This window comes from Cydia amplana, chromosome 26 (genome assembly GCF_948474715.1).
Source record: "Cydia amplana chromosome 26, ilCydAmpl1.1, whole genome shotgun sequence".
NCBI lineage: Eukaryota > Metazoa > Arthropoda > Insecta > Lepidoptera > Tortricidae > Cydia > Cydia amplana.
This window is the reverse complement of record NC_086094.1, coordinates 3442905-3470037: the sequence shown is the minus strand read 5'-3', so window position 1 is coordinate 3470037 and position 27133 is coordinate 3442905. Positions and strand designations below refer to the sequence as shown.

General features: G+C 37.9%; 1 protein-coding gene across 1 annotated transcript in view; it reads left to right on the top strand.

Moving 5' to 3' along the window:
- Positions 1-272: 272 nt before the first annotated feature.
- The window catches only part of LOC134660121 (gelsolin, cytoplasmic-like), a 43375-nt gene continuing 16514 nt past the window's right edge, over positions 273-27133 (top strand). The window contains exons 1-9 of the mRNA XM_063515824.1: positions 273-397; positions 17064-17144; positions 17664-17738; positions 18839-19031; positions 20235-20350; positions 21042-21219; positions 22351-22451; positions 26278-26394; positions 26831-26899. Coding sequence (XP_063371894.1) covers positions 287-397; positions 17064-17144; positions 17664-17738; positions 18839-19031; positions 20235-20350; positions 21042-21219; positions 22351-22451; positions 26278-26394; positions 26831-26899 — 1041 coding nt within the window. The 5' untranslated portion in view covers positions 273-286. The remainder of the gene's footprint in view (positions 398-17063; positions 17145-17663; positions 17739-18838; positions 19032-20234; positions 20351-21041; positions 21220-22350; positions 22452-26277; positions 26395-26830; positions 26900-27133) is intronic.

The following is a 27133-nucleotide window of genomic DNA, read 5'->3' as shown; positions in this document are numbered from 1 at the left end:
ATTTGATGCATTGTACCAAGGATGCTGGCGACATTTCCTCGCTGTATCGCAATGCTGATACGTTGTGCGAGGTAGCCGCCAGCTCTTCGGTCACCAGTTACGTCAACCAGATTTCTGCGAACAACTTATGCGCGCTGGGACCCCATGGACTCTTATTACATTTTTAACATGGATCAGTTGGATCACGACCCCAAAGTCACCCAGTATTAAAGACAGCAAACACCCCTTCGTTTGACTTTTATTGAAAAATGATTATTGCATTAATCAAAGTTATCCTTGTTTCAGCATGACTCAAATACGGACGCTTGCAGCATTGCTGCTACTAGCGGGCTGCGCGTACGCACGCACCGCGACACGGACCCCTGCCGTAACTGGCATCACTAGCCTCACTGATAAGGTACGTTTTTATGAAATGGGAAATGGGGTTGGCAACTGGTAAAGGTTTGCATAGATGGCGCCATCATAGCTTGCCCCTTTTTCTACGAGATTTGGCTTGAAGGGCTGGCATCCAGGGCATGAAAAAAAATTGAGACAATTCTATGGATTGACAGGGCAAGCTATGATGGCGCCATCTGCTAAATACTTCGCCCGGCCAGCCCCATTAACCCCACGGGCAGTAAAGAAAGAATATCTCCGCTTCATTGACGTATAATAACTAAGGGCGGGCTAATGGGACACTAAAAATCGTACTAGTTCAGCGATGCTACCCACGAATTCCAGCCAATCGTGCAGTCTAACGCAACTAGTTGCGACCAATAGCGCGCGTAATGCGAACTCGTCAACCAATCGCGCGCGTGATGCGAACTCATCAACCAATCGCGTTGTAGCGGTTTCACACCGCTGTACTGGCCCCTGTCATGCCTCATTTTTATTGCCCGTAAAGCCAGTCCCTGAGATATCTATGTCAATGCTCCGCTTCGTCTCGGCCGACAATTACCTACTACCTATGTGGCTACGCTTTCTTACTTAGAGCATACAGTAATTGTAAATATACAGGATGGTCCAAACCTCGACGTACAAAATTTTTTTTAGCTTCCTCACATCGTGGGCTATTAGAATGTATGTTAGCCTTTTTTTCGTATTGTTTTTGTAACATACTAGTCCTTTACAAACGGCGCAGTTGCTAAAAAAAATCAGCATCCTCACTTGGCTGCGAGTTGGAAAAAAAGAAGACTAAAGTCAAAGTTTTACGTTCAATATAATTTCGTTAGATGAAATTTTGTGTTACTGAAATTCGTTTGTCATTTTTCTGTACAAACACTGCAAACCGTAGTTAGGGGAGGTACGGGACCATTGGGCAGTCGGGAGGCCCGGGCACCCTTGTAAATCGTCCTGATTTACTACAAATGGGTTTCCCGAGCATCCCGACTGGTCCCCTGCCTTCTATACATACTTTAAATGTTTGTTTACAAATCTACAATACTATTTAACAAAGCAGCTATGTATCACTATCTAATGATCTTTTCTGGTAAACATTAAGTAAATAAGTAACAGTCGAACCTCAGAACAGATATGTATTTTATAATTAGGCCAATACAATGAACGGCCTTCGTTTTGCTTTTAAACCTTTAGACATATTAGATTTTATCTGTCCATTGAGTTCTCGACTTAATATCTAAGTCATTTAGGTATAAACTCAAACTGTAGGTAGATTAGAAAATGCCTTTTTTATGGCCATTCTTTAGTACATCTCCAATGCAGGCGAGACGGTCACACGCCGGCGGCGCCGGTGTTGCTAGTTTTAGTAAAATATTTAATTTATGGAAATAATACATTACCATGTTTGTTATACAAAAACCGGCCAAGTGCGAGTCGGACTCGCGCACGGAGGGTTCCGCACCATCAACAAAAAATAGAGCAATACAAGCAAAAAAACGGTCACCCATCCAAGTACTGACCCCGCCCGACGTTGCTTAACTTCGGTCAAAAATTACATTTGTTGTATGGGAGCCCCACTTAAATCTTTATTTTACCTATTACACCTATTACAATCACTAGTTATTAAGAAACTTACTTGCGTAGTAAATACATCTCATTTGTGTCAAAAGGGCCTCTACGTGTTAGCTTTGACTCCGTACTCGTCTGCCAAATGCCCGGAACACCATTGTTACGTGATAGGTTTAAACTTAAGACATAATAAATATTAAGAAGCAATTTTACACTAATCGATCTAGTGACCTACAATAAGCTGAATAAGGCTTGTGTTGCAGGTACCTACTAGATGATGAGATGTAAATATTAGTAGATTGCTAACCAAGGGATGAAAGGTACCCATTCTTGCCAAGGTTTAGGAATAGTCCGAGGCTAAATGATGCCTTTCATTTCATCTGAGTACACTCTACAATTCATTTCGAATACGAGGAAAGTAAAATGCATGTGGTTCTTTTAAACATGTTAGAAGTATAATTTTTTATTGTATTTCGGGAGGGTATATACTTTCAATTAATAATTTAGGCAAAAGTATCGTTATTTATAGAATGGGGAGTTAAATATCAGAATGGAGATTGTATTACAAATCTATTTAAACCCAAATTTCAATTGCTTATCGTAAAAAAAATCGTACTTGGAAAGTAAAATGCTCTAGTGAAGAAACTTATCATTTTCTGCACACCTTTTAGAACAACAACGACTCTCTTTCAGAGCACGAAAAATTAAAATATATAGAGTCAGACCGAGAAAAGTCTGAGGGCCCGGCCACATGTCAGCGGTGCGGCGCCGCCGCCGCCGCGCGGCGCGGCACCGCAGAAATCTGCGGCGACGCCCGCCGCAACGCAAAATTTTGCGATGCCGCGCTGCGGCGCCGCAAAGCGGTGCGTTTCGCCGCGCGCGGTGCCGCAAAGCGGTGAGTTTCGCCGCGCGCGGTGCCGCCAAGCGGCGTGCGGCGCCGCGTGCGATGCCACGCTGCATAGTAAAGAATAAAATTCGACTACCAGTTGTTTAATCAGACATGGATTCCTTCACACGTGTTCTGCTCTTGCTGTTGTTATAGCGATAGCGGTTCGCCAAAAAACGCTGCAAATGGTGTTAAAGGTATGAAAATCGGTACGATTGATCTTTAGGACATTTGAATTTGAAACAATTTGACCCGAAGCACCAACAAATAAAAAAAACGAGAGGAGTTATGACGTCATCTTTTTTTTGTATGAAATTTCAAAAAAAATTGTTTAGAAACCTATCGTGTGTAGTATTAAACGAAAGGGCTTTCTGAGCCGATTCCAAATATATATCACATCATTACATTTGAGTCATTTTTTTTAAAGTTTGGGTGCGTTTTAAAAGTGCATTGCTGCCAATTTACAAAATTGGCAGCAATGCACTTAGTAAAAGGTGAGTTTTTTCAGTTAATTCTTACATAGATAATTTTTACTACGATTTTCATACCTTTAACATCATTTGAAGCATTTTACTGAATTTCTCGGTGTACTGCCAGCGATATTAAGAAGGCGCAGAAATAAAAAAACAATTGAAAAGAAAATTTTGGGTGAACCCATATCTTCGTACTAGTATAATGAATGAAGATGCAAATCATTTCAAAAGAAAATACCGGCGCGGCACCGCAGAAATCTGCGGCGCCGCACGCCGCTCGGCGGCACCGCGCGCGGCGAAACTCACCGCTTTGCGGCACCGCGCGCGGCGCCGCGCACCGCTTTGCGGCGCCGCAGCGCGGCACCGCAAAATTTTGCGTTGCGGCGGGCGTCGCCGCAGAGCGGTTTGCGGCGCCGCACCGCTGACATGTGGCCGGGCCCTGAAGCGATTTTGATAGCCCACGCAGTGCAAGTGTCATTTTAAACGTCAAACTTCTATGAATTTATGACGTGTAAATAACACTTGCACTGCGAGGGCTATCAAAATCGCTGCAGACTTTTCTTGGTCTAACTCTATGTAGAACAAATTAGAAATGTTTGCAAATAATTCAGGATATTCCTATTCTTACACTGACAACCCCACGGCATTGACATTGTACAACATATTATCAGAGCAGTCGAATCGCGTGGCTGTTTGCAAACGCCCGTGCCATAGCCGCGAGCGAGTTTAAAAAAGTTTTTATTTTATTTTTGCCAGTAAGTATGATACAGATTTTTGAGTGCCTGAGTATTGCTTAAAAATATTTAGGGAGTTTTATGTGACGAGTGTCGGTAGATATGATAATTAGATGCTGTTGCTATGTGACTTATTTTAAGGAAAATGCGGATTTGCGTCAAAATAAAACACGAGATAAGGAGATTTAGGAGATGCCAAATATTCTGGCGTAAAAAACAGCACACGAAAACGATTAGGTTCATTATATTTTCAACCAGACCGTAGCCGACCATTTCTTACTAACCGACTCGGTTAAACGGTAAGCCTATACTATAATTACCTGATAAAAAAAATGCGTCGTGAACTACTTAATGCATTTATTTATTTACTAATAAATAAATATGTAGGTAGAGTCTTTTCCTGCTTTAGTACCTCCTGCAATGAAGCTATGAAAAACCATTACTGGTGTTTGTACAGGAAACCTTATAAATGGTTTTTGACACTTTTTTACATACCTATTAATATGTGTACCATGGATACCCCAGCAATTAAAATTTAGTATAAAATACCTACATAAAAAGTTATTTATCTTAGGGCCTAGCAAATTTTTAAACGAAATATTTTCAAAATACAGTCTCAGCAGCAATACTTGCTGTTTAAAATGATCAGAAGTATTCAAAATGATCTTGACTTGACTTATTGTAAGAGAATAGGGTATTATACTGTATTTAATTAGTATTTTATGCAACCGTTGTTTAAGAGAGCTCAAAAAAGGCGAGTGGTGTGAGTAACAATTTGAGGCGAAGCCGAAAATTGTTAATAATAAGCACGCCACGAGTATTTTTTGACTCAGTTAAACAACGTTGCATACAATACTTTTTCTACGACCAAGCACTTACTTTGAAATAAAATTGTAAATTTAACAAATATTTTTCATTCAAGAAGTAGCAAAAATGGAGGGTACGGTCATAAAAAGGATACATTATAATAAAAAAACATGTCTATGGTTGACTTATTTGTCAGAGATGACATTTAAAATAAGGTTGGCAACAATGTATTTCATTCAATATTTTTTAAGTGGTCATTACACGAAGTATCGAAAAAGTGCCAAAAAGATACTGCGTGTATGCACAAATGCTTTCTTGGGGAATTGGGGAAAAAGAGCGTATTACTCACAAGTCCCATCTTAAATTTCGGCAACCCACTTATAACCCCTCTGATGTTGCGGGTGTCCATGGGCGACGGTAATACCATCGGGCGATTCATGTTCTCGTTTGCCTCCTATATAATAAAAAAATATAGTCCATCGCAAGTTTTCGCGACGCGTCATAAGTATTTTTTGTTTCATTACGCCCCCTCTTATTTAGATAACACATTTTCGTTACATAGTACATTAAAATAAGGTGGCCTAACTTTGTCCTTTCCTTAAGCACTTATTTTGAAGTAGGTAAACTGATTAAAATCATGTCCATGACTCAAGTACTATTATAGCACGGAACAGACAAGAATCTAATTCTTAAAGTGACAGTAGCATGTTAAAAAGTGTAAATTTGTTATGAACTTAATGATTTTTTTTATCGATACGAGAGATACGAGAGAGATACGAGGTTCACGGTATATAAGAATTGGCGCAGGCACTATTTTATATGAAAGAGACTGTCAGTCTGCCCTTTAGGGTGTAATGTAAACTGTAACTTGATTCTCAACCTGTAAATAACGATGATGTTTTTTTTTTCTCAACCTGAATAAAATAAATATTTTCATTTTAACTTCCAATATTATTGCATTTATTCCTTTTTTGCATTTACTTATTCATTTTTTGGTGTGAGTAAAACGATATATTACGATGAGAGAAAAAACTTAATTTTTGTTTAATTACACCTTGTACATAATTATTCAGTCTAACCCAATACTAGCGTTTTTTTTATAAGTCAGTAAATAATATCTTATTAAGTTTGTGTAAAGCGGTCGTTAAACCGAAAATAACCATTTTACAGCCCTTAGTGACGTAATGTTATGAATCAATTTTAGTATCCCATGGGTATGTAATATGAAAAATACATTTATAAAAATAATTTTATAACAAAAGTGACAGATTTACGAGCAATATGTACATATTCTCCTCGTAAAACCAGCCGATAGGTTTATTTCTTCTCACATTCTTTAAATACAAAGAGAACAGAGAACTTAGGTACCGTAAAACGGGGTGAGTAGGTTTCGCGGGGAGAGGTGGGTTATGAATGGGGAGAGAAGGTTTGAGAGGGGGGTGAGAACGGATTTTAAGGCTACTGCTACAAAAATAATGTATTCCAATTTAAAATGGAGCTATAGTAATAAGCATAATTAAAAAAAAAATCGATCCAACAATCTTCCAAAATCACCTTTGTATGAAAACCCCTCTCACCCCAAATACGAAGCACTACGGGGTGAGGTGGGTTTTCCTCTTTATCGTCAAAGTTATGAAATGGATCTACCCAAAATAAAATAAAAACTAAAATACTAACGTCCGGAACACTTATTATATACACCATTCAGTTTTCATATGTAAAAATAAAATGTTATCGAGGTTTGAATTTCAGTTTTGACCCTACTCACCCCATTTTACGGTACCTATACAGGGTGCCCAGTAATTAATAGATAACCATCTAACCGCCAACAGGGCACCTTAGGCTGGTCCAGAAAATGCACTTATAGGTCTAGTAAAAGTTTCGTGGTTTTCGAGATAATCGAAATTTTCTGTTTTTTTAACCATACTTCAAATTTAGAAAAGTGCGATTATCTCGAAAACCACAAAACTTTTACTAGACTTAGAAGTGCATTTTCTGGACCAGCCTAAGGTGCCCTGTCGGTGGTTAGAAGGTTATCCATTACTTAATTACTGGGCACCCTGTATAATTCACAAACAAATCCATGGCAATAATAATTTCTGTTTAGCAAATGGTTGATTGGCACATAATACTTTCTGGCATTAAGTCCGCCATTTGTACTTTCATGTATTGTGCAATAATGTTAAAATAAATAAATAAATTATTTAATATGCTAACCGAGATTCGAACTTTCGAACCCAGGCCTACCAGCTTCGTATGCAGGGTCTCAAATACCTCTATACCAAATTTCAACTAAATCGGTTCAGCGATTTAAGCCTGAAGAGATAACAGACATACAGACATACTTATCTACGCATTTTTATTGTGTGTATTTTTATCGACAACCCTAATAAATGTAAGTAGGTATACAAATATAGGTACTGCATTGAACGGTCAGTCTGTCTTCATAAAACTGGTAGATAAATAAACAAACATGTTATGAATAGCTCCGTCCATTGCGAAAACATAACAGTAAGTTATCTTCACAGACAAGACATCCTCCAGACTGAGCATAGTAGCGCTACCCCCTCTGCCACAAATATACGGTAGTTTTACTCCATTTTCGAGTCAAAGTGTGTTTGTGAGACGTCCGTGTTTTTGAACGGACCAATCACGGCACGGGACTCGCTCACCTCGTCCCCCGCACCCCAGTATTTTTGGCAGCATCGGTATCATGAAATAATTGCTCTAAACTCCGTCTAGAGGATTCCTAGTCTATGGATATCTTATACAGAAACGTGGTATACATTCGATTTCTTATACAACTCGTGACATGACGATCCTGTCGATTTTGCCTCAATAACAGCCGTTGAAAACCTTTAAACAAAAAAAACCGACTTCAAAAAGGATAAATAAAATATTATCCTACTTAAGTACACAAGTTACCAACTGGTATAATTGAAGTCGCTGCCAAGCCAAATAGCCAAGCAAAACCGATTAATAATAATCAGCTTTATGTCTAAAAATTACAGTACCTACATGTAGGTACTAATATTTTACACAGTAGTTTCGTAAAACAATCTTGAAATTTATAAATCCAAAAAAAAATCTTAGTCGCGTCCGGTTAGCTTTAGCTCAATGATATTGAATTAATTTTCTATTTTCACTATGATGACGTTTAGGAATCTTTTATGTCCTATAAAACGAAACTTTGAACATATAGTGGGTGGGAACAACACTGGGAAATTCTTAATAGTTTTTTTTAGTGAGAAATACAGCGGGTAGGGTGACAGATTTGTTTATTAATATGATTCACATTCTTTTTTAATTTTTATTATCCACTATACTGTAAAACGTTGTACAATACACGTGCGAAAAGGTAATTTTCACTTGTATGGTAATGTACCACCTATTGTTTCCTTACGCCCCCTTTTAATTAGGAAACACTAACCTAATACCACTACTATTACATTACCTCACTTTGTCCTTCCTTAAGCACTTATTTTGAAGTAGGTAAACTGATTAAGATCATGTTCATGACTCAAGTACTATTATAGCACGGAACAGATAAGAATCTAATTCTTAAAGTGACAGTAGCATGTTAAAAAAGTGTAAATTTGTTATGAGCTTAATGAACATTTTTATCGATGTATAATATGTACACGGTATCCTCTTCTCTTTTGCGATTTCCCGCTTGATAACTAAGGGAGCCCGGGTTCTCTTTAGCAACCTAATCCAATTAGCGCTGGCACTTTTTTAGGGTTCCGTACCTCAAAAGGAAAAAACGGAACCCTTATAGGATCACTCGTGCGTCTGTCTGTCCGTCTGTCACAGACCATTTTCTCCAATAGTACTGGACCAATTAAGTTGAAATTTGGTACACATATAACACATATGTAAATTTGTGACCCAGAGACGGACATCTTACGTAAACAAATAAATTTTAAACATGGAGGCCACTTTTGGGGGGTAAATGAGAAAATTATAAATTATGTTTTTTAAACTATATCGTGTTACATATCAAATGAAAGAGATCATTTTGAGAATCTGAAATATATGTTTCTTGTAATTTTAAAATAAATTGTTTAGAAGTAATTTAAGAAAATGCAAAAAATTACCATTCCTCCCCCCTTTATCTCCGAAACTACTGGGTTTAAAAATTTGAAAAAAATATACAAAATATTTCTTTACCTATAGATGACAGAAAAACCTATTAGACTATGTAGTCAAGCGTGAGTCGGACTAATTACTTAGTTTTTGATCCGACCCCTACGGGTTTTTTAAAGGCAATTCACTCGCGTTTCACATATCAAAAATACATTGTTAAAAATTGGGTAATGTACGGAACCCTTGGAACGCGAGTCTGACACGCACTTGGCCGGTTTTTTACGAAAGAGACTGTCATCTGATCTTCCTATTCAGGGTGTAAATTATAACTACCTATTACTTATTTCTCAAACTGAATGTTTAATCTGTCAGCTCCCACGGCTCATATATGAGCCAGAACGCTTATGGTAACGTCATATCGTGGGATTCGACAGGTTTTTTTTTTGCTCTTTTTTGGTGTAAAACATGATATTACTTTTGACTTTTGACCTACGATGAGTGAAGTGAGTTTTTGTTTAAGTGCACCTTGTACATAAGTATTTGATGTAATTGTTTTTTAAACATATCAGTCTAACCTCAAATCTTGTTAATTTTGTGAGAAAACGGTCGTTAAACCGAAAATAACCATTTTACAGCCCTAGTGTCGTAATGCCGTGAATCAAGTTTAGTATCCCATGGGTATGTAACATGAAAAATACATGTATAAAAATAATATATAACTAAAGTGACAGATTTACAAGCAATATGTACATATTTTCCTCGTAAAACCAGCCGATAGTTTTATTTCTTCTCACAATGATGATAAATAAATAAATAATAAATGATATTGAATTAGTTTTCTATTTTCACTATGACTTTTAGGAATCTTTTATGAGTTTTATGACTTATAAAACGAAACTTTGAACATATCGTGGGTGGGAACAACACTGGGAAATTCTTAATAGGTTTTTTAGTGAGATATACGGCAGGTATTAAGATGACAAATTTTATTTATTAATAAGATTCACATTCTTATTAATTTTTTATTATCCAATCCGCGATATTACACTATAAGTTGGTACTTTTGTATAAAGTCTTTATTTTTATTTTTTATTTTCTTGTTTAATATGAACCTGCAGTTTGTCTATGATACTAGCGAAAAGAACTTACCACTTGACATGATTGATTTATACTCGTATATCAAATTCCATGTCAAATTGCAGCTTTCTATCATTAATTAACGATCACGGAGCAAAGCCGCGGACGAATAGGCGGACAGACAGACAGAAGGACATGGCCAAACTATAAGGGTTCCTAGTAGACTGCGGAACCCTAAAAACATGTCTACGGAACTCCAAACGGTTGTTATGTCACGTTATGTGGTTGTTGTGTAACTTGTGTATGCTTGGCGTATTGTTCTGATTCACCTCAAATGAACTAAATTGGATCGACACGGGTCATAACAAAGGCATATCGAACTTGATTTCACATTCACGGGGTCACCAATGACATGAGTTAATGGAACTATTCCAGCCAATGAACTAGAATAACTATAGAAGTCTGACTAGAGCTTGCTAGAGTTCAATAATGACCCCACGGTGCACGGGTTTAGTGCCGCGAGCGACTTAACAGCCCTGTAGGGCTAAGATGGCCGGCTCTTTACCATTTGTCACCATGGCTGTCACGTTCTAACAAATATGTAAGTGCGAAAGTGACGTATGGCATAACAGGTGATAAAAATGCGACCATGATAGCTGGTCTGGGCTATAACCGCGAAAATCGAAGTCTGGCGGCGTAGCACGGTCGCGTTTTTATCCCTTGTCACCATGCCTGTCACGTTCTACAAGTATGTAAGTGCGAAAGTGACGGGCATAGTGATAGTCGATAAAAATGGAACCGTGCTGAGCCCGCTGATTGAGAGCTTCATCTATACATTATAAACCGTTGCTGCTACTAACTCATTACACTTCAACAAACTCGTCAAGTGGATTCACTCATCGAAATACCTACCAAAGTGCAAATGTTTTTCACAGCCATTAGTCTTATTATCCATGCATCGCAGTAGCAGAATACTCATACTCATAGGTACTCATTTATTTATAATATTATTACATATTACACGTCACAATTTTATTTACATGAGATAGATTACTACATTTTATAGTTACAGATTAGATTATTATTACAACTTCGGTAAGTGTCAAATAGTTAAATATGTCAATTAATTTTACAATAGTAAGCATTATATAAATAAAAATTAAATTTGATCCATTAAATGTTATGTTGAATGTAAATTGAGTCATAATTATAAATTGTAGAATTCATTCAGGCTATAAAAAGCGTGGGAGAGGAGCCATTTTTAGGGTTCCGTAGCCAAATGGCAAAAAACGGAACCCTTATAGATTCGTCATGTCTGTCTGTCTGTCTGTCCGTCTGTCCGTCTGTCTGTCCGTCCGTATGTCACAGCCACTTTTCTCCGAAACTATAAGAACTATACTGTTGAAACTTGGTAAGTAGATGTATTCTGTGAACCGCATTAAGATTTTCACACAAAAATAGAAAAAAACAATAAATTTTTGGGGTTCCCCATACTTCGAACTGAAACACAAAATTTTTTTTTTCATCAAACCCATACGTGTGGGGTATCTATGGATAGGTCTTCAAAAATGATATTGAGGTTTCTAATATCATTTTTTTCTAAACTGAATAGTTTGCGCGAGAGACACTTCCAAAGTGGTAAAATGTGTGTCCCCCCCCCTGTAACTTCTAAAATAAGAGAATGATAAAACTAAAAAAAATATATGATGTACATTACCATGTAAACTTCCACCAAAAATTGGTTTGAACGAGATCTAGTAAGTAGTTTTTTTTTATACGTCATAAATCGCCTAAATACGGAACCCTTCATGGGCGAGTCCGACTCGCACTTGGCCGCTTTTTTTAATTCCCGCGTAAATGAGTTCGACGATTCTATCAAAGTAATGTCTATGGGCAATATGGTAAATACTTTTGGGCCCAGTACCTGCATGGTCTTGGAGGACTTAGAATACATCTGATCCCCGATTAGATATACTCGATACGTTTCAGGGGCTCCAGGTATACTGGGTACTGGTTTGTAGACTAGTTTAGAATCGCAGACTACACAGACACCGTTATAAAATAGTGTCAGACCGAAGTTTCGGTGTCGGCTTCGATTTCGGCAAAGTCATCGAGCAATAGCTGGCTTAACTCATTTTTATTTACGATTTATGAGTAGGTAGGTACATGTCGAAAATTTGACGCAAATAAAATAAACAGCTGCGCTCACATGCTATTACAAAATAACCGATTAAAAGTATTATAAAATTACAGTTTTTTACCCGAATTAATGCCAGGAATTGGTTTAAAAACAAATCTCTATGCCTGAACGAACTACCTACTTATTTACGTTTTTTTTTTGTGGATAATTTTCATTTACCTACAACAAGCACAGTTTGCACCCGAAAAATGTCTAAGCCAGCTGACTACAAAAGACGTAAATAAAAGAAACTAGAAAAGTTTATATGCAAATAAACATAAAACGACATCTGTAGTCTATTTAAAGGCGAGGAATTTTAATGTGCCTAGTGCGCTCGCGAAACCTAGAACATCTGGAGCACATCAGCCGGTCCACAGAACATTCTAAACACATTCAATTACAAGATTGAGTATACAGGTGGCACAAAAAAAATTTTTGGAATATTTTTCTTACACCTAAGGTAAAGGGCCCCAAGTTCGTGTTAGTACGTTATTTCGTTAGTTTTGTTTCTGACGCAAATAATAAGGAATTCAAGTATTGTTTATTTAAATTATACATATGAAAAAAATCTGTATTATTTAATCTCTTCAATAACATAATAACCAATATTTTAGTGATTAAACTGAGAGTAATACGACGGTCGAAACTATCAGACGGCCGCGAACAGCTGTGTTATATGCGTGCACTTTTTTTAGGCGTAAGGTGCGCGCTCTCACTTGTTAAGCTTATAGGAAGGAAAAGCTAAACCCATTCGAATAAAAGTTTTTGGGAGTGTTTCTGTGGGTTCCTTAGTAATTGATTTGATAAGAAAAAATATTGAATATATGCATAGAAATACCTTAAAATTGCAATAAATCAACTCACGAAATAGCGGTCATTTTATTTTTCGTGTGTCTCGTATTTCGTGCCACTAACGAATCAAGGATTTTCTAGATACATTTTGAGTGCTTGTTTTTAAATAGAACAACGAAGATAATTAAAAAAATAAATTAGAAAACAATTAATGTATTTCATGAAGTTTCGTATGAGCGAAATTCGGTATATGTTTTTTTCACTAGAATTCTCATAAAACGAGTTTGAATGTGACCCGAGTTTAAATTTTTAAGGTATATTCCACGTATATTCTCATATTAACTACTAGCACAATTTTATTTTTAATTCAATTTATTTGATTTATTTTTGTTTATGTTTATATAACTGGTCAACCAAATCTTGTCAGTAAAAAAAGGCGCGAAATTCAAATTTTCTATGGGACGATATCCCTTCGCGCGTACATTTTTCAAATTTGCCGCCTTTTTCTACTGTCAAGATCTGGTTGACCAAGTATATGTAACGTATAAGATAGTTAATTTTTTTTTTGTATTTTTTTTTTTTGAATTTTTATTTTTATTTTTTGAATTTTTTTTATTTATATAGTTCGGCTTTTAATCAAGTAATAAAGTATCCATATGGTTTACGAAGTCTTAATTCAACTATTAAAGACGACGAGTACAAAAAACTTTAAGCTATAGCTGGTCAACCAAATCTTGTCAGTAAAAAAAGGCGCGAAATTCAAATTTTCTATGGGACGATATCCCTTCGCGCCTACATTTTTCAAATTTGCCGCCTTTTTCTACTGTCAAGATCTGGTTGACCAAGTTTAGCTCTCAATATTTAACATTTTTTTTATATTATTATTAATTTGACCTTACAATTACTGGTAAGTAGGTAAGACCGTTAAATAATTAAAATGATTATCAGCAAATTATCACCAATTACTCTAAGAAAACTTTATTCCGAAACAGGGGACACGAATTCACGAACTTAGGAGCTGAGCTAAATTTGTATCACGAAATGGGAGCCAAATAAGAGGTTCACGAAAAAAATCATATAAAAATAAGTTTCAACTAAAACCCTATAGTTCATACATTAAATTATTAACAAAGAACTAATATAACTTACTCAAAAGCTTTCAAGGTATTGATATGCTTAGTAATATTTAAAAAAAAATGCTTAGTAATATACAAACTCTCAAGAGCCTTAACCTGCCGAAACAGGGGCCCTTTACCTTATACGAGTTTTACAAATTGTCATTAAAGGGGCCCACTGATTAACAGACCGCCGGACGGTAGGCCTAGCTGTCAATTGTTCGGAACTGTCAACTTTTTGTTCTAACTGACAGGCCGATACCGTCCGGCGGACTGTTAATCAGTGGGCCCCTTTAAAGTTAAAACTACGTACAATCATTTAACACAAACAAAACGTATTAGCTAGGTATCTTCAAATAATTATTTTTTATGATACACAAACGCAAGCGTTTGTTAAAATTATCAGCAATATGCCACTGTAAAAAAATGTCAAGGTCCTTTTGGGCCACCCTGTAGGTTTAATACTTACCTACTTTACAATACGTAGGTACCAACTACTTACGTAAACATGATGAGAAACGCATTGATATGGGCATATTTATTAAATACATCAGAGTAGGGCTCGTGTATACTTTTGCCCTATTATTTTATTTATTTTAATACACACTGCATGATATCCCGATAAGGCTCTTTATTACAACAATCTTTCTTTTTTTAGGGTTCCGTACCCAAAGGGTAAAAACGGGACCCTATTACTAAGACTCCGCTGTCCGTCTGTCACCTGGCTGTATCTCACGAACCGTGATAGCTAGACAGTTGAAATTTTCACAGATGATGTATTCCTGTTGCCGCTATAACAACAAATAGTAAAAACAGAATAAAATAAAGATTTAAGTGGGGCTCCCATACAACAAACGTGATTTTTGACCGAAGTTAAGCAACGTCGGGCGGGGTCAGTACTTGGATGGGTGACCGTTTTTTTGCTTGTTTTGCTCTATTTTTTGTTGATGGTGCGGAACCCTCCGTGCGCGAGTCCGACTCGCACTTGGCCGGTTTTATTTTATCGTGTTATGTTTTAAAAATATCTTATTAAGAGTCACACGAACCCGCCGCCAAAAAACCCGCTCCCATTGTTATACAAAGAAAATAGAGCGAGTTGAAGTTTTGTGTGTAACTTACTATTATCAGACAAGCCCGCTATACTACCAAACAACAATCGTAACAGTCATTGGGAAACCGGTTTGAATTGATTTGGAACCTACTGGCGCCGGAATACGGTATAGAATTGACTGAGTTGTCCAATTTTTACGGCCGGCAGTGATGTCATGGTAAATAAAGGGCACCGTGACCTTCCCACCCCTTATCGATCCCATAAAGTAATGGACAGACGTCGGCAACCTTCGGCTAAACGTGAAATATTACCGAATATGAATTCCTTATCAGTTCCATAAAGTAATGAACAGACGTCGGCAACCTTCGGCTAACCGTGAAATATTACCCAATATGAATTCCTTATCAGTTCCATAAAGTAATGGACAGACGTCAACAACCTTCGACTAACCATGACATATTACCTAATACCTGTACAATGTATATTTTCTTTACTGGCTAGGTAATAGGTATTGCAATGCCGAAAAGCCAATTTAATAGTCTCAGCTCTATGTATATAAAGTATTTGATTAGGCAAGTTGTATCATCGTCGGTCTCCCAACGCGCGTTCCAGTTGCAGCTCTTCGTTATGGAGCGATATATGTCGAGCAATTTTAAACTTAAAAATCGTGAGAGACTTATACCTACCTATTGAATACCTACTCGTACCTATAGTTCGTTTTTTTAGCATTAGAAAGAACGTAAGCGATCTTGACATGTCTTTTAATTGAAAAACGCTTTTTAAAAATCAGTAACTTATACTTATGAAAGCAGAAGAATATAAATGATCGTATTAGATTCATAATTGTTACATATTTGCCGTGACTTATTTTTAAAACATGTTTTTCAATTAAAAGACACATCAAGATTGTTTACCTTTTTTCTAATGCTAAAAAAAAACTAAGTCTGAGTCTCACGCTCACGGAAGTTTTGTTATTAAAACACGAAGAATAGGTCAGTAACGTGATCACGTTTGACATTGCTTACCCAAATTGTTTTCTTGGCCTCGTACCAAAAGGATATTAATGTCGTCTTTATTTTGTCCACCTTTTCTATTCCGAGCGAACTATGAACATATATTACGATATACGTCAATGTCAACATTTCGCACTGTTGTTGTAAAATAAAAAAATACGAAAAGTTTTATAGTAAAACTATACTTTTGAACTTGAGATTGAAATAATGGGCTGTCATAAGTTTGAGTAGGTACGTTTAGCGATTATGATTAATCTAAAAATAATTAAAAGTAACCTTAAATAATAAAGGTGTTTTTTATAACATTGAACAAAACATTAAATTAAATTACTAATATCTGAGAGACCGAGCTTTTCTCGGAAAACATAAAAAACTTAAAAATGCGCGTTTCCCAGAGATAAGAATTTCCCCCATATAGCAAATTTCAAAAACGTTAGAGCCGTTTCGGAGTTTCCCGAAAAATATATATACAAGAATTGCTCGTTTAAAGGTACTTATAAGATTTATGTCCTAAACTATCCCCCGCGACGTGGTACCGTAGATGCTGGTAGCATTTCCTCGCAGAAATAATTTACTAAGTATTAATAAAAATACCTAGTCTTTGTTTTACATATCTATGGATACATGTATATTATAGGGTCGGAACACGCTAAATTTTCCTGCCAAGTTCTTCGCTAAATATGGCACTTATACATATGCGTTCTCATCGCCAATTTTGTGCAAAGTTGGCGTGGTCAGGCCACGTAGCCAACGTGCCAATCGCTTACGCTCCGTAGCGATCGAAACGCAACTGTCACTGTCGCACTAATATGGAAGAGTGATAGAGAGATAAAGCGTTTCGTTGTCGAAGCGATAGCGATGCTAGGCCGGCAGGGTATAATACATTTCGTTTGTCTGTTACAGGACGCTAGACACAAGGCCATGGTGCACCCAGCGTTCGCTAACGCCGGCAGGCAAGCCGGCTTGGAAGTTTGGAGGATTGAGGTATGTCTGCTTTTATTTAGGCTGCCTTTCCACTGAGGCGGAGATAAGAGGAGAAGTAAGGGAATCACGTCACCCATTAGTTCTCTTCTCTGCTCCGCTGGATTACAATCAATGCTATTGGTTGATTTACAATACAATAAAAATACTCCGCTCATTCCTGCCTCCCTTGAAAGGCAGCCTTCAGGTACCTACTCAACTTTTATTCGTGCGGGCTAGCCTGTAGGCCTAGCACATGATGGCACGATAGTTTGTTAAGAAATGCTAATTACTATGTAGTGGCCAATAACTATAGTAGTCACCCTACCTACTCAAATAACTGTATTTTTTTCTCCGCAGTACGGATATGATGGTCGTTCTTGTCTACGTGACAGCGTGATAAAACGGTGTCCGTCACTTTCTTTCCCACGGTGTTAAACAGTGACAGTTATTTTATCACGTGGATAAAGATGGATAAAGCTATCCATAATAGGCTGGCAGGCATATAACATAATAAACAATAATTGTATTTCATTATTTCAGGACTTCAACCCAGTGCCCGTACCACAGAAAGATGTTGGAAAATTCTATAAAGGAGACTCCTACATTGTATTAAAGGTAAGTAACAAAATATTGCGAAATTATTAAAACGAAATTATTGGAAACGTTTTTTGAAGTGATTATTAATACTTCTTTAGCGGCGCTGTGCACTTTTTGAGGTGAGGAAAAAATGTTAAACTCGAGACAGCGTAAGACGGTCACGTGACCGTAAGACGGACACGTGACCTGATCGAAAAACTGTTACATGTAATGTCATTGAGTTTTTCTTTATTGATTTAAATGCCATCTAGTGAGTTTCGCTGTAACTGGTATTAATATAACTTGAGTACTAACAGTGATGTGCTTAGGGGTTTCAAGTAATTAACGCTAACGCTAGATGGCGTTAACCTCAATTATACATAGTGCATTTTGCAATAGGTAGTCATTGAGTTCACTTCTGTCGGCACTCCCTGAGTGCAACCCGTTGTTGTTTTTTTACAATCACACTTCACGCTAAATAAACAGATTTATTTTTATCACTGGCCATTCAGCGCGATAATGCCGCCAGTATTTTTGGCACATTTGGTCCGGGGGACAATCAGAGTGGAGGGTAATATTTTATTTGTTAAGTTAGGTATTTAGTTTTACTCATTCTTAAGTTCATTTTAGTTTATAATCTGTATGTTTAATTAATTTATTAATCTAATTATTCGAAATTAATCAATAAATAGGATTATTTCAATAGCTTCTGTAAAATGTGCGACGCCGTCTGTTAATACTACAGCTTTTACGTATGAGGTTGACAAAGTGTCATTCTATGGAACTTGCATGGAACAACTTGCTAACTATGTAAACAAACCGCCATTATTAAAATTGTCTCTGAATGTCAATTTTCTAGTGACTTTTGTTTACATATAGCAAGTTCCTTAGAATGACACTTTACCTATACCTACCTGGCCGCATAGCCAACATGTACAACTCCGTAGCGATCGAAACGCAACTGTCACGATCGCACTTATATGGAAGAGTGATATAGAGCCACGGTTGTCGAATAGTCATCTTGGCTAGGCCGGCTGGTGGGAAGGAGCGAATCGGTCTTTTATTTGCGGGCCTTTTTCTAGCAGACCCGATCTTCATTCTTTTTCCCGGGCTTTAAAATAACCAGCAACTTGTTGCAGACGTCAGCCGACAAACGCAACAACTTATCCTGGGACATCCACTACTGGATCGGGAGCGAGTCGACGCAGGACGAGTCCGGAGCGGCGGCCATCTTGACGGTGGGGCTGGATGACAAGTTCGGTGGCGCCGCTGTCCAGCACAGAGAGACGCTGGGCCATGAGAGCGCGCAGTTCCTGCAGTACTTCCAACCTGGTTAGTCTACTGAAACTTTCTCTTAGGTACTCTCTGTATCACAGAGAAATATAAGGAAAGAAAGAGTGGTAACTCCATACATCAGTTTTCTTACCAAAACGCGAGTTATTTCGTATTACATCTAACGTCAAGTAGTGGAACTATCAGTACCGCTACTTGACACCAGTTTCTCTACTAGCGAAAAATGTACGACTAAAACAATTTACAAGTAATATTATAAGCAGAAGGCGTTGAAAATAGAATTCCGGTGCATCCGCTACTAATATTAGCTGAAAATTGTTGAGCATTCGAGTTTTAGTTTGCCGCTACATTTATTGTCAACTATCAGAACTGATAATGTCCACCACATGACTTAGATGTAAGAAAACTGATGTATGGAGTTACCACTCTTTCTTTACTTATATTTATCTATGCTATGTATACAGATTCATGAGTCTATTGTGTGACGCTTCATGGCAAATGTACGCATCACTGTTTTTTTTTCTTTCTTTTAACCGAAATTCCGTATGATAAACGGACTAAGGTAACTTTCACAGAATTTGACGTGGCAAAGTCTAGGTAGAACAGCCTTAAAAAATCAAATTTTCATAGTTATTCGACTTTTAGCCCACTACTTTTTGATACTCTCACACCCGGTCATATGTGCAGAATTAAGTACTTAGCTTAATCCAGATGTATAAGCCAAAATTTTCTAAATTTTCGATTGCATGCCTAATGTCTATTTTGGGTAGCCAACGCAACCGTGCCTATTTTAGTCTCAGATGATCGACTGTCTACATCCATTATTCCATTGTGCGATTACTCATTAATTAGTTTGTTTAACAATCTTCTGAAATGCGCTAATCGTCTTGTTTACTTCTTCTTTCAAAACATTAGGTAGGTATAATATCTATAGGCGTATAAAATCATTTATTTACAAACAAGATATACAGTGGTATTACTAAAAGAAATTAATAACTAGCTTAAATCTAAAATAGGCCCTTGAGGCATTGTAGGTACCAAGGATGCTGGCGACATTTCCTCGCTGTATCGCAATGCTGATACGTTGTGTGAGGTAGCCGCCAGCTCTTCGGTCACCAGTTACGTCAATCAGACGCTAGGCGTAACATAATAGTTTTTATCAATCATTCATCATTCATCATCATAACAGACGAAGTCGCGGGCAGTAGCTATTCGCAAATAAACTTTTTTTCCTTGTTCCAGCCATTCGCTACTTGGATGGCGGTCATGCCTCCGGCTTCAACCATGTCACCACCAACGCAGGCGCAGCTAAACGCCTCTTCCAGATTAAGGGCAAGCGCAACGTTCGCGTCAGACAGGTCCGTACATTTCATCACTACATATTATAAAACAAAATCCCCCGCCGCGTTTGTCTGTTTGTACGTTTGCGAAAACTCAAAAACTACGGAAAGGATTTTCATGCAGTTTACACCTATCAATATGAGTGATTCTTGAGGAAGGTTTAGGTGCTCAATTTGTGAAGGTTTTGTGTAAATTGGTTACACTACCCGTGCGAAGCCGGGACGGGTCGCTAGTACTATTTTAAAGATGAAAACACATTGAAAAATCTACTTTTAAACCAGATCTAGTCTAATCAGGCTGAGTCGTTTTACGCAACCCTAAGGCGTTCAAGCATTAAAGGAAGTTGCTCCAATGGTCGCAAGTTCGAGTCCTGCCGGAAGTGTAAATTATTCAATTTTTCTTTAATTTTAAAATGTGTAGTATCGCTCGCAGGCGTTTCTGCTTGCTAAACAATTATATAGTCCGTTTGTTACCTGGAATTAAGGATGACTCACGTTAGACCGGGCCGACCGGGCCGTGCCCGGGCCGGAGCTTCCGGCGCTTACTGTTCTATGACAGATGACAGGTGATCACGTGATACTTTCCATAGAAAACGAAGCTCCGGAAGCTTTAACGTGAGTCATCCTTTAAGATTGAAGATGGCAACTATAAGGACTGTCCAGCACTAATACATTTACATTACCTATTACATTATTTATAAATCTCCAGGTGGACCCGCTGATCTCCTCTATGAACAAGGGCGACTGCTTCATCCTGGACTTGGACCAGAACATCTACGTGTACGTCGGCGACAAGGCTAAGAACGTGGAGAAACTGAAGGCCATCTCCGTCGCCAACCAAATCAGGGACCAGGACCATAACGGCAGGGGAAGGGTGGAAATACTTGGTACATTAATTTTTTCCTCAACATGGCCTTTTGAAGTCCCACTGTTAGGTCAACATTTTGACGTGATAACGTCTTATAAATCGATGAACACTGGTAGCATGCACGAAAAAGTGTCACGTTGTGGACAGATCTCCATGGTAACGTTATGGACAGATCTCCATGGTAACGTTATGGACAGATCTCTATGGTAACGTATAGTATGCAATTATTCATCAATATTTTCTTATGACGTTATCACGGAAAATTATCGTCCGTAAACCGACTTTACAGACAACCATGTTTTTTTGGTAAATTCTAAGAAAAAAATTAATCAATAACTTGCTGCTAGAGTCTGTGCGGACAGAGAAGAGTCGTGAATGTATGGGGTCCAATACATTCCACGACTCTTCTCTTTCCAAACAGACTCTAATGTTACGTATTTCGTGTCTTATGGTACTACTCCAAGGAAGTGTATTGGGATCTTTACTATACCTATAACTGAACTGATGAGTGATGATTATGGAAGGTGGCCATCTGCGTTCTACCGCATCGAGATGGCATAGGAAGGTCTAAAAATTCCGGTGGTCGGACTAAGGTTAAGTTCCAGGATCTATCCGTTTATAAATAAATAAATAAATATTGGGGGACATCTTACACAGATCAACCTAGCCCCAAACTAAGCAAAGCTTGTACTATGGGTACTAGGCGACGATATACATACTTATATAGATAAATACATACTTATATACATAGAAAACATCCATGACTCCGGAACAAATATTAGTGTTTATCACACAAATAAATGCCCTTACCGGGATTCGAACCCAGGACCATCGGCTTAGCAGGCAGGGTCACTACCCACTAGGCCAGACCGGTCGTCTTTATAATAATTAATAACAAAAATAACGAAAGCCTAATTGTGTATTATTTCTTAAAAAATAAAAGACCGTTCCGTACCTTCTCGTCTACTCAAATTCTCAATTCTCATCTACTCAAAGGTTAACTGGAATAAATCCCTTAAAGGGATTAAGTTCGCCTTTGTACTGCCTATCCTGTGCCATATATTTGTGTTGTGTTTTGTACAATAAAGAGTTTAGGTATTCGACATACATACATACAAGATATTCAAAACGTGATACATCAAATTTACAGACCAGTACTCCACCGAGACTGACATCCAGAAATTCTTCACGGCCCTCGGATCTGGCTCCAAGGACAGCGTGCCTGAAGAGAGCGCGGGTGGTGACGACCAGGTAAATAAAGATATACTAGTAGGCTACGAAACGAGAAGTATGAACTCCTTAAACTCATTATCCAAGGAAAGATCCAAGGGAAAAGATCATCCGGACGAAGACGTAACTCGTGGCTTATCAAATATCAAATATCAAATATCAACATTTATTCAGCAAATAGGCCACAATACACCACTTTTACACGTCAATATGGAATTTACATACAGCAAAAAAAAAAAACACATCAATAATTATAAAATACAACTAAGCCGTAAATATCAAATCAAACTAACATAGAGATGTATAAAGCCTCTAAATGTCGAATTACAGAAAACGCAATAACAATAGTATTGAAAAAAAAAAAAACACAAAGATACAAAAACTATAATCTAAAATTATTTAGAGATGTAAATGTCTCTAAGTGTCATCATAACTAAAAGATTAAAATATATAGTAGTTAATCAAATTATCCTTAGAGATGTATAGGGTCTCCAAGAGTCAAAATCCTGTATACCTAATTAAAACATTCATTAAATTAAAGAAAATGATAGTAAAAATAAAATAGCATACGAGAACCGAATGAGGTGTGTCCATGTAATTATACTCAAAAATAAAGTTACTAAATATAATAGCTCGTGTTAGCTTAAATAGACCAGTCTCCACAAACAGCACCCGTTCACGAGTATGACGCGTATCTCAGCCATCGCCTCTCTCAACCTTCATTCGGGAAAGTGGCGACCCGATCAACAACGCCACCGTAAGCAAAGACTTTTAAGCGAGCATGACATATTCAAGCTGCCGGGCCATATTAATATTTAAATTGTAATAACGTATAGCTGTGAGACACAACATTTTGTTCTTGTATGTTACATGAAAAACGGTATATCTTCACATAATTACTAAGCAAAATGCCCTATATTGACTAAGAGATGTATAGGTCTCTCAAGTGTCAGAATCATTAAAAATATAAATATGTACAAACAAATTAAAAATAAAATTAAAACTTAGAGATGTATAAGGTCTCCAAGTGTCAAAAACTAAAATTAAATTAAGCAATATAAACAATATACCTAATTAATCGAGAACATGATGGTCTCATGTGTCAATTCTACTGGAGACTAGCATGATTAATTCACAATGAAAAGAAAAAAAAAGAAAAGAAAAACAATACATATTAACTCTTATTATACTATCGAAATCAAGCTGCCGGCTTAAAGGCATCTCTATCATCTATAAAATCATTTACAGTGTAGTACGCCTTACTCAACAAGGAGCGCTTAATGTGTGACTTAAATTTGTTAAGTGGTAAATTCGCTATATCAGTGGGAACTTTGTTATAAAAACGTGTACAGTTCCCGACGAAAGACGTACTAACCTTACGGAGGCGGTGGGCGGGCACAGAAAGTTTATGTTTGTTTCTAGTGTTATAGTTATGGATATCACTGTTAAGCTTAAATTCGTGGACGTTTTTCCGAACATACATAATATTCTCAAGTATGTATTGAGATGCAAGGGTAAGAATGTTCACTTCTTTGAATTTCTCTCTCAGGGATGCTCGAGCGCCCAGTCCATAGATAGAACGTACAGCTCGTTTTTGCAGCACAAATATTGTCTGAATGTCTGCCGCTTTTCCCCACAACAGGATTCCATACGACATAACACTGTGGAAGTAGCTAAAGTATACCAGCCTGGCCGTCTCTACGTTTGTCAGCTGTCTGATTCGCCTCACTGCATAGGCAGCAGAACTAAGTTTGCCGGCTAGAGTGGCTATATGTGCATGCCACTGCAGTTTTGCGTCTAAAGTGACTCCAAGGAAAACCGTTCGATCTTCGAATTCCAGCGTATTACCTTTTATTTTAATATTGCTGTTGTTTACCTGCTTGACGTTCGGCAGCGTAAATTTGATGCACTTGGTTTTCTTGGCATTCAAAAGTAAGTTATTTGCCGTAAACCAGTCTACTATGGTGGAAAGTGCATCGTTAATGTTATCGAAGCTGTTTTCCTTCCTGTCTACTTTAAATATAAGAGACGTGTCATCTGCAAATAACACTATATCATGTCTATCTTGCACTAGTTTTGGTAGATCATTAATGTATACCAAAAACAGAAAGGGACCAAGAATGGAACCTTGAGGCACTCCAAGAGCTACTGGAGACCCCGCCGATTGAGCTCCATTGATAACTACTCGCTGAGTTCTATCCGAAAGGTACGAAGAAACAAGATCAAGGGCAGTAGCTTTTATCCCATAGCGGCATAATTTTCTTCTTAAATTCTCGTGATCAACGCAATCAAATGCCTTTGATAGATCACAGAAAATTCCAACAGCATCTTGAGCTTTTTCCCAAGCGTCAAAGATGTGTTTTAGAAGTACCGCACCGGCGTCAGTAGTTGACCGACCTCGGGTAAAACCAAATTGATTATTGTCAAGCAATTTATTTCTGTTAAAATGAGACAAAAGTTGATTAAGAATAAGTTTCTCGAAAACTTTGCTTAACGCCGGTAGTATAGAAATTGGTCTAAAGTTGGTGGGGTCTGTTCTCGTTCCAGATTTAAACAGTGGGATAATTTTGCTGTGTTTCATAATATCTGGAAAAATTCCAGTATCAATGCATCTGTTGAAAATCCCGGCTAAATATGGTGCGATCGATTCTACAATAGAATGTAATACTTTTACTGATAATCCCCAGAGATCTTCCGTTTTCTTTAAGTTTAATGATCTGAAAGTTTTAAGAACTATATTCGGAGGATATTAAAAATCTCCGTACATGGTTCAAACAGAGCACACGCTCATTATTCCGCGCCGCTGTGTCTAAAGTTCGTATAGCCCTCATGATAGCCAACCTCCGGTAGGAGATGGCACTGGAAGAAGAAGTAGGCTACGTGGAGGATACGGAAGAATGCCGAAATCGACGAGTTGGCGAAATGAAATCCCGCAAATTTCGCTGGGTTGGTCAGCTATTAAGAATGGTAGGACCGAGCTGCCAAGAGGGCGTATCTGGGAAGACTGGTGGCCGCCCGGTAGCTCTGCCCAGATACCGCTGGGGAGACAGTGTAGAAGCGGATCTGTCAGCTTCAAGCCGATAATTGGCAGGAAATGGCGCAGGATCGGGAAAAGTGGTGCGCTCTCGTCTCGGAGGCCAAGACCCTCTTTGGGTCGCTGAGCCATATGTGACGTTATCTATGAAAAAGGAGCTTATTGTCGATGGCGCTTATGCCATTATTAACGATGCTCCGATATAAATACAATGCCGCGCGACGCTGTGCGGCGTAAGCGCCATCGACAATAAGGTCCCTTTTCATGGATAATGCCCCATATTAGTTAGTAGGCTACGGTTACTACTTGACGGGCTGTATGCTTGTGTGCCACCGGCGTAATATAAAGATAATAGCCCCTATGATCTACTTACAACAACACTCTTACCTGGCCATCGGTAAACGTTTATATATCTTTGCAATGCGGTTTACAGACTGTTAGTTAACAATGTGGAAGATGGTAGGTACTTACGTGGTTTTGGGATGTTCATCGTTCTGTTTCAAACATGACAATTTCCTATGGAATAATCTCTCATAACCTCTTGGGGCTCAATGTCCTTCCTTAGTGCCTACAGAATACCTCCAATGAAATTTAAATCTTAATTAAATGGAACAGAGTTGATTTTGTTTTGTTTCATTCGATTTTAAAACAAAATAAATTCAACTCTATTTTCTAATACCATTGATTCAAATTCGGTTTCCAATTTCCCTTGTATGGTGCCCGCTAGAAGATATCAAATGATTCTGATACACTTGTATAGTCTGTCCTTTTTCGTTTTATCTAATGTTATATTCAGCTGTCTATTTCTTACAGGCCTTCGAGAGGAGCGAGGAACAGACCATCACCCTCTCCGAGATCTCAGACAGCACCGGCTCTCTGAAGATCACTCCGCTGTCCAAACCCTTCCGGCAGGAACAGCTCAAGCCTGCTGTGAGTCACAATTCATCATTATCTGCGGCTCAAAGAGCTGTGAAACGCAGCCAAGTATAACACGACAGATTCTAATAAAAGGAGACAAAAGTAGTGGTAGTGGACAGGACAGGTTTAGGACAGATTGCTACCCTGATATGGGTTTGGACCGGACTACATTGATATGTACTCTTGTCTTACTATATTTCTCTATGGTGATCCATAGAGAAATATAGTAAGACAAGAGTGCTCACTCCATACATCAGTTTTGGACCAAATAGACTATTAATTTCAGTGTCTACATCTAGCATCGAGTAGCGGAACTATCAGTACTGCTACTTGACAATAGATGTAGCACCGACCGGAAAGTCTTAAGTTGTTGAGCATAAGTTGTTGTCCTAGCACGATTGAATGATGAATTATTATTTTTAAGGATACATAAGTATATTTTTTACAGGAATGTTACATCTTGGATACGGTCAGCGGCAGCATATACGTTTGGGTTGGCAAACAGTCTACTGATAAGGTAATAAAAAACAATCCAAATATTCTATCAACTTAAGATTAGTAGGTACATTACGATACAAATGCGAAAAATAGGAAATTCGCAACGACTAGCGATAAATTAAAACACGACAGAAGCGAGTTGCGAATTACCTATTCGCACATGTACCTATCGTACGTGTTACAGTACCTACCTATGCCCTTTAAACTTTCGACATAGTCACGTAATGTGCTAATTATCGGACTAGTGCGGTAA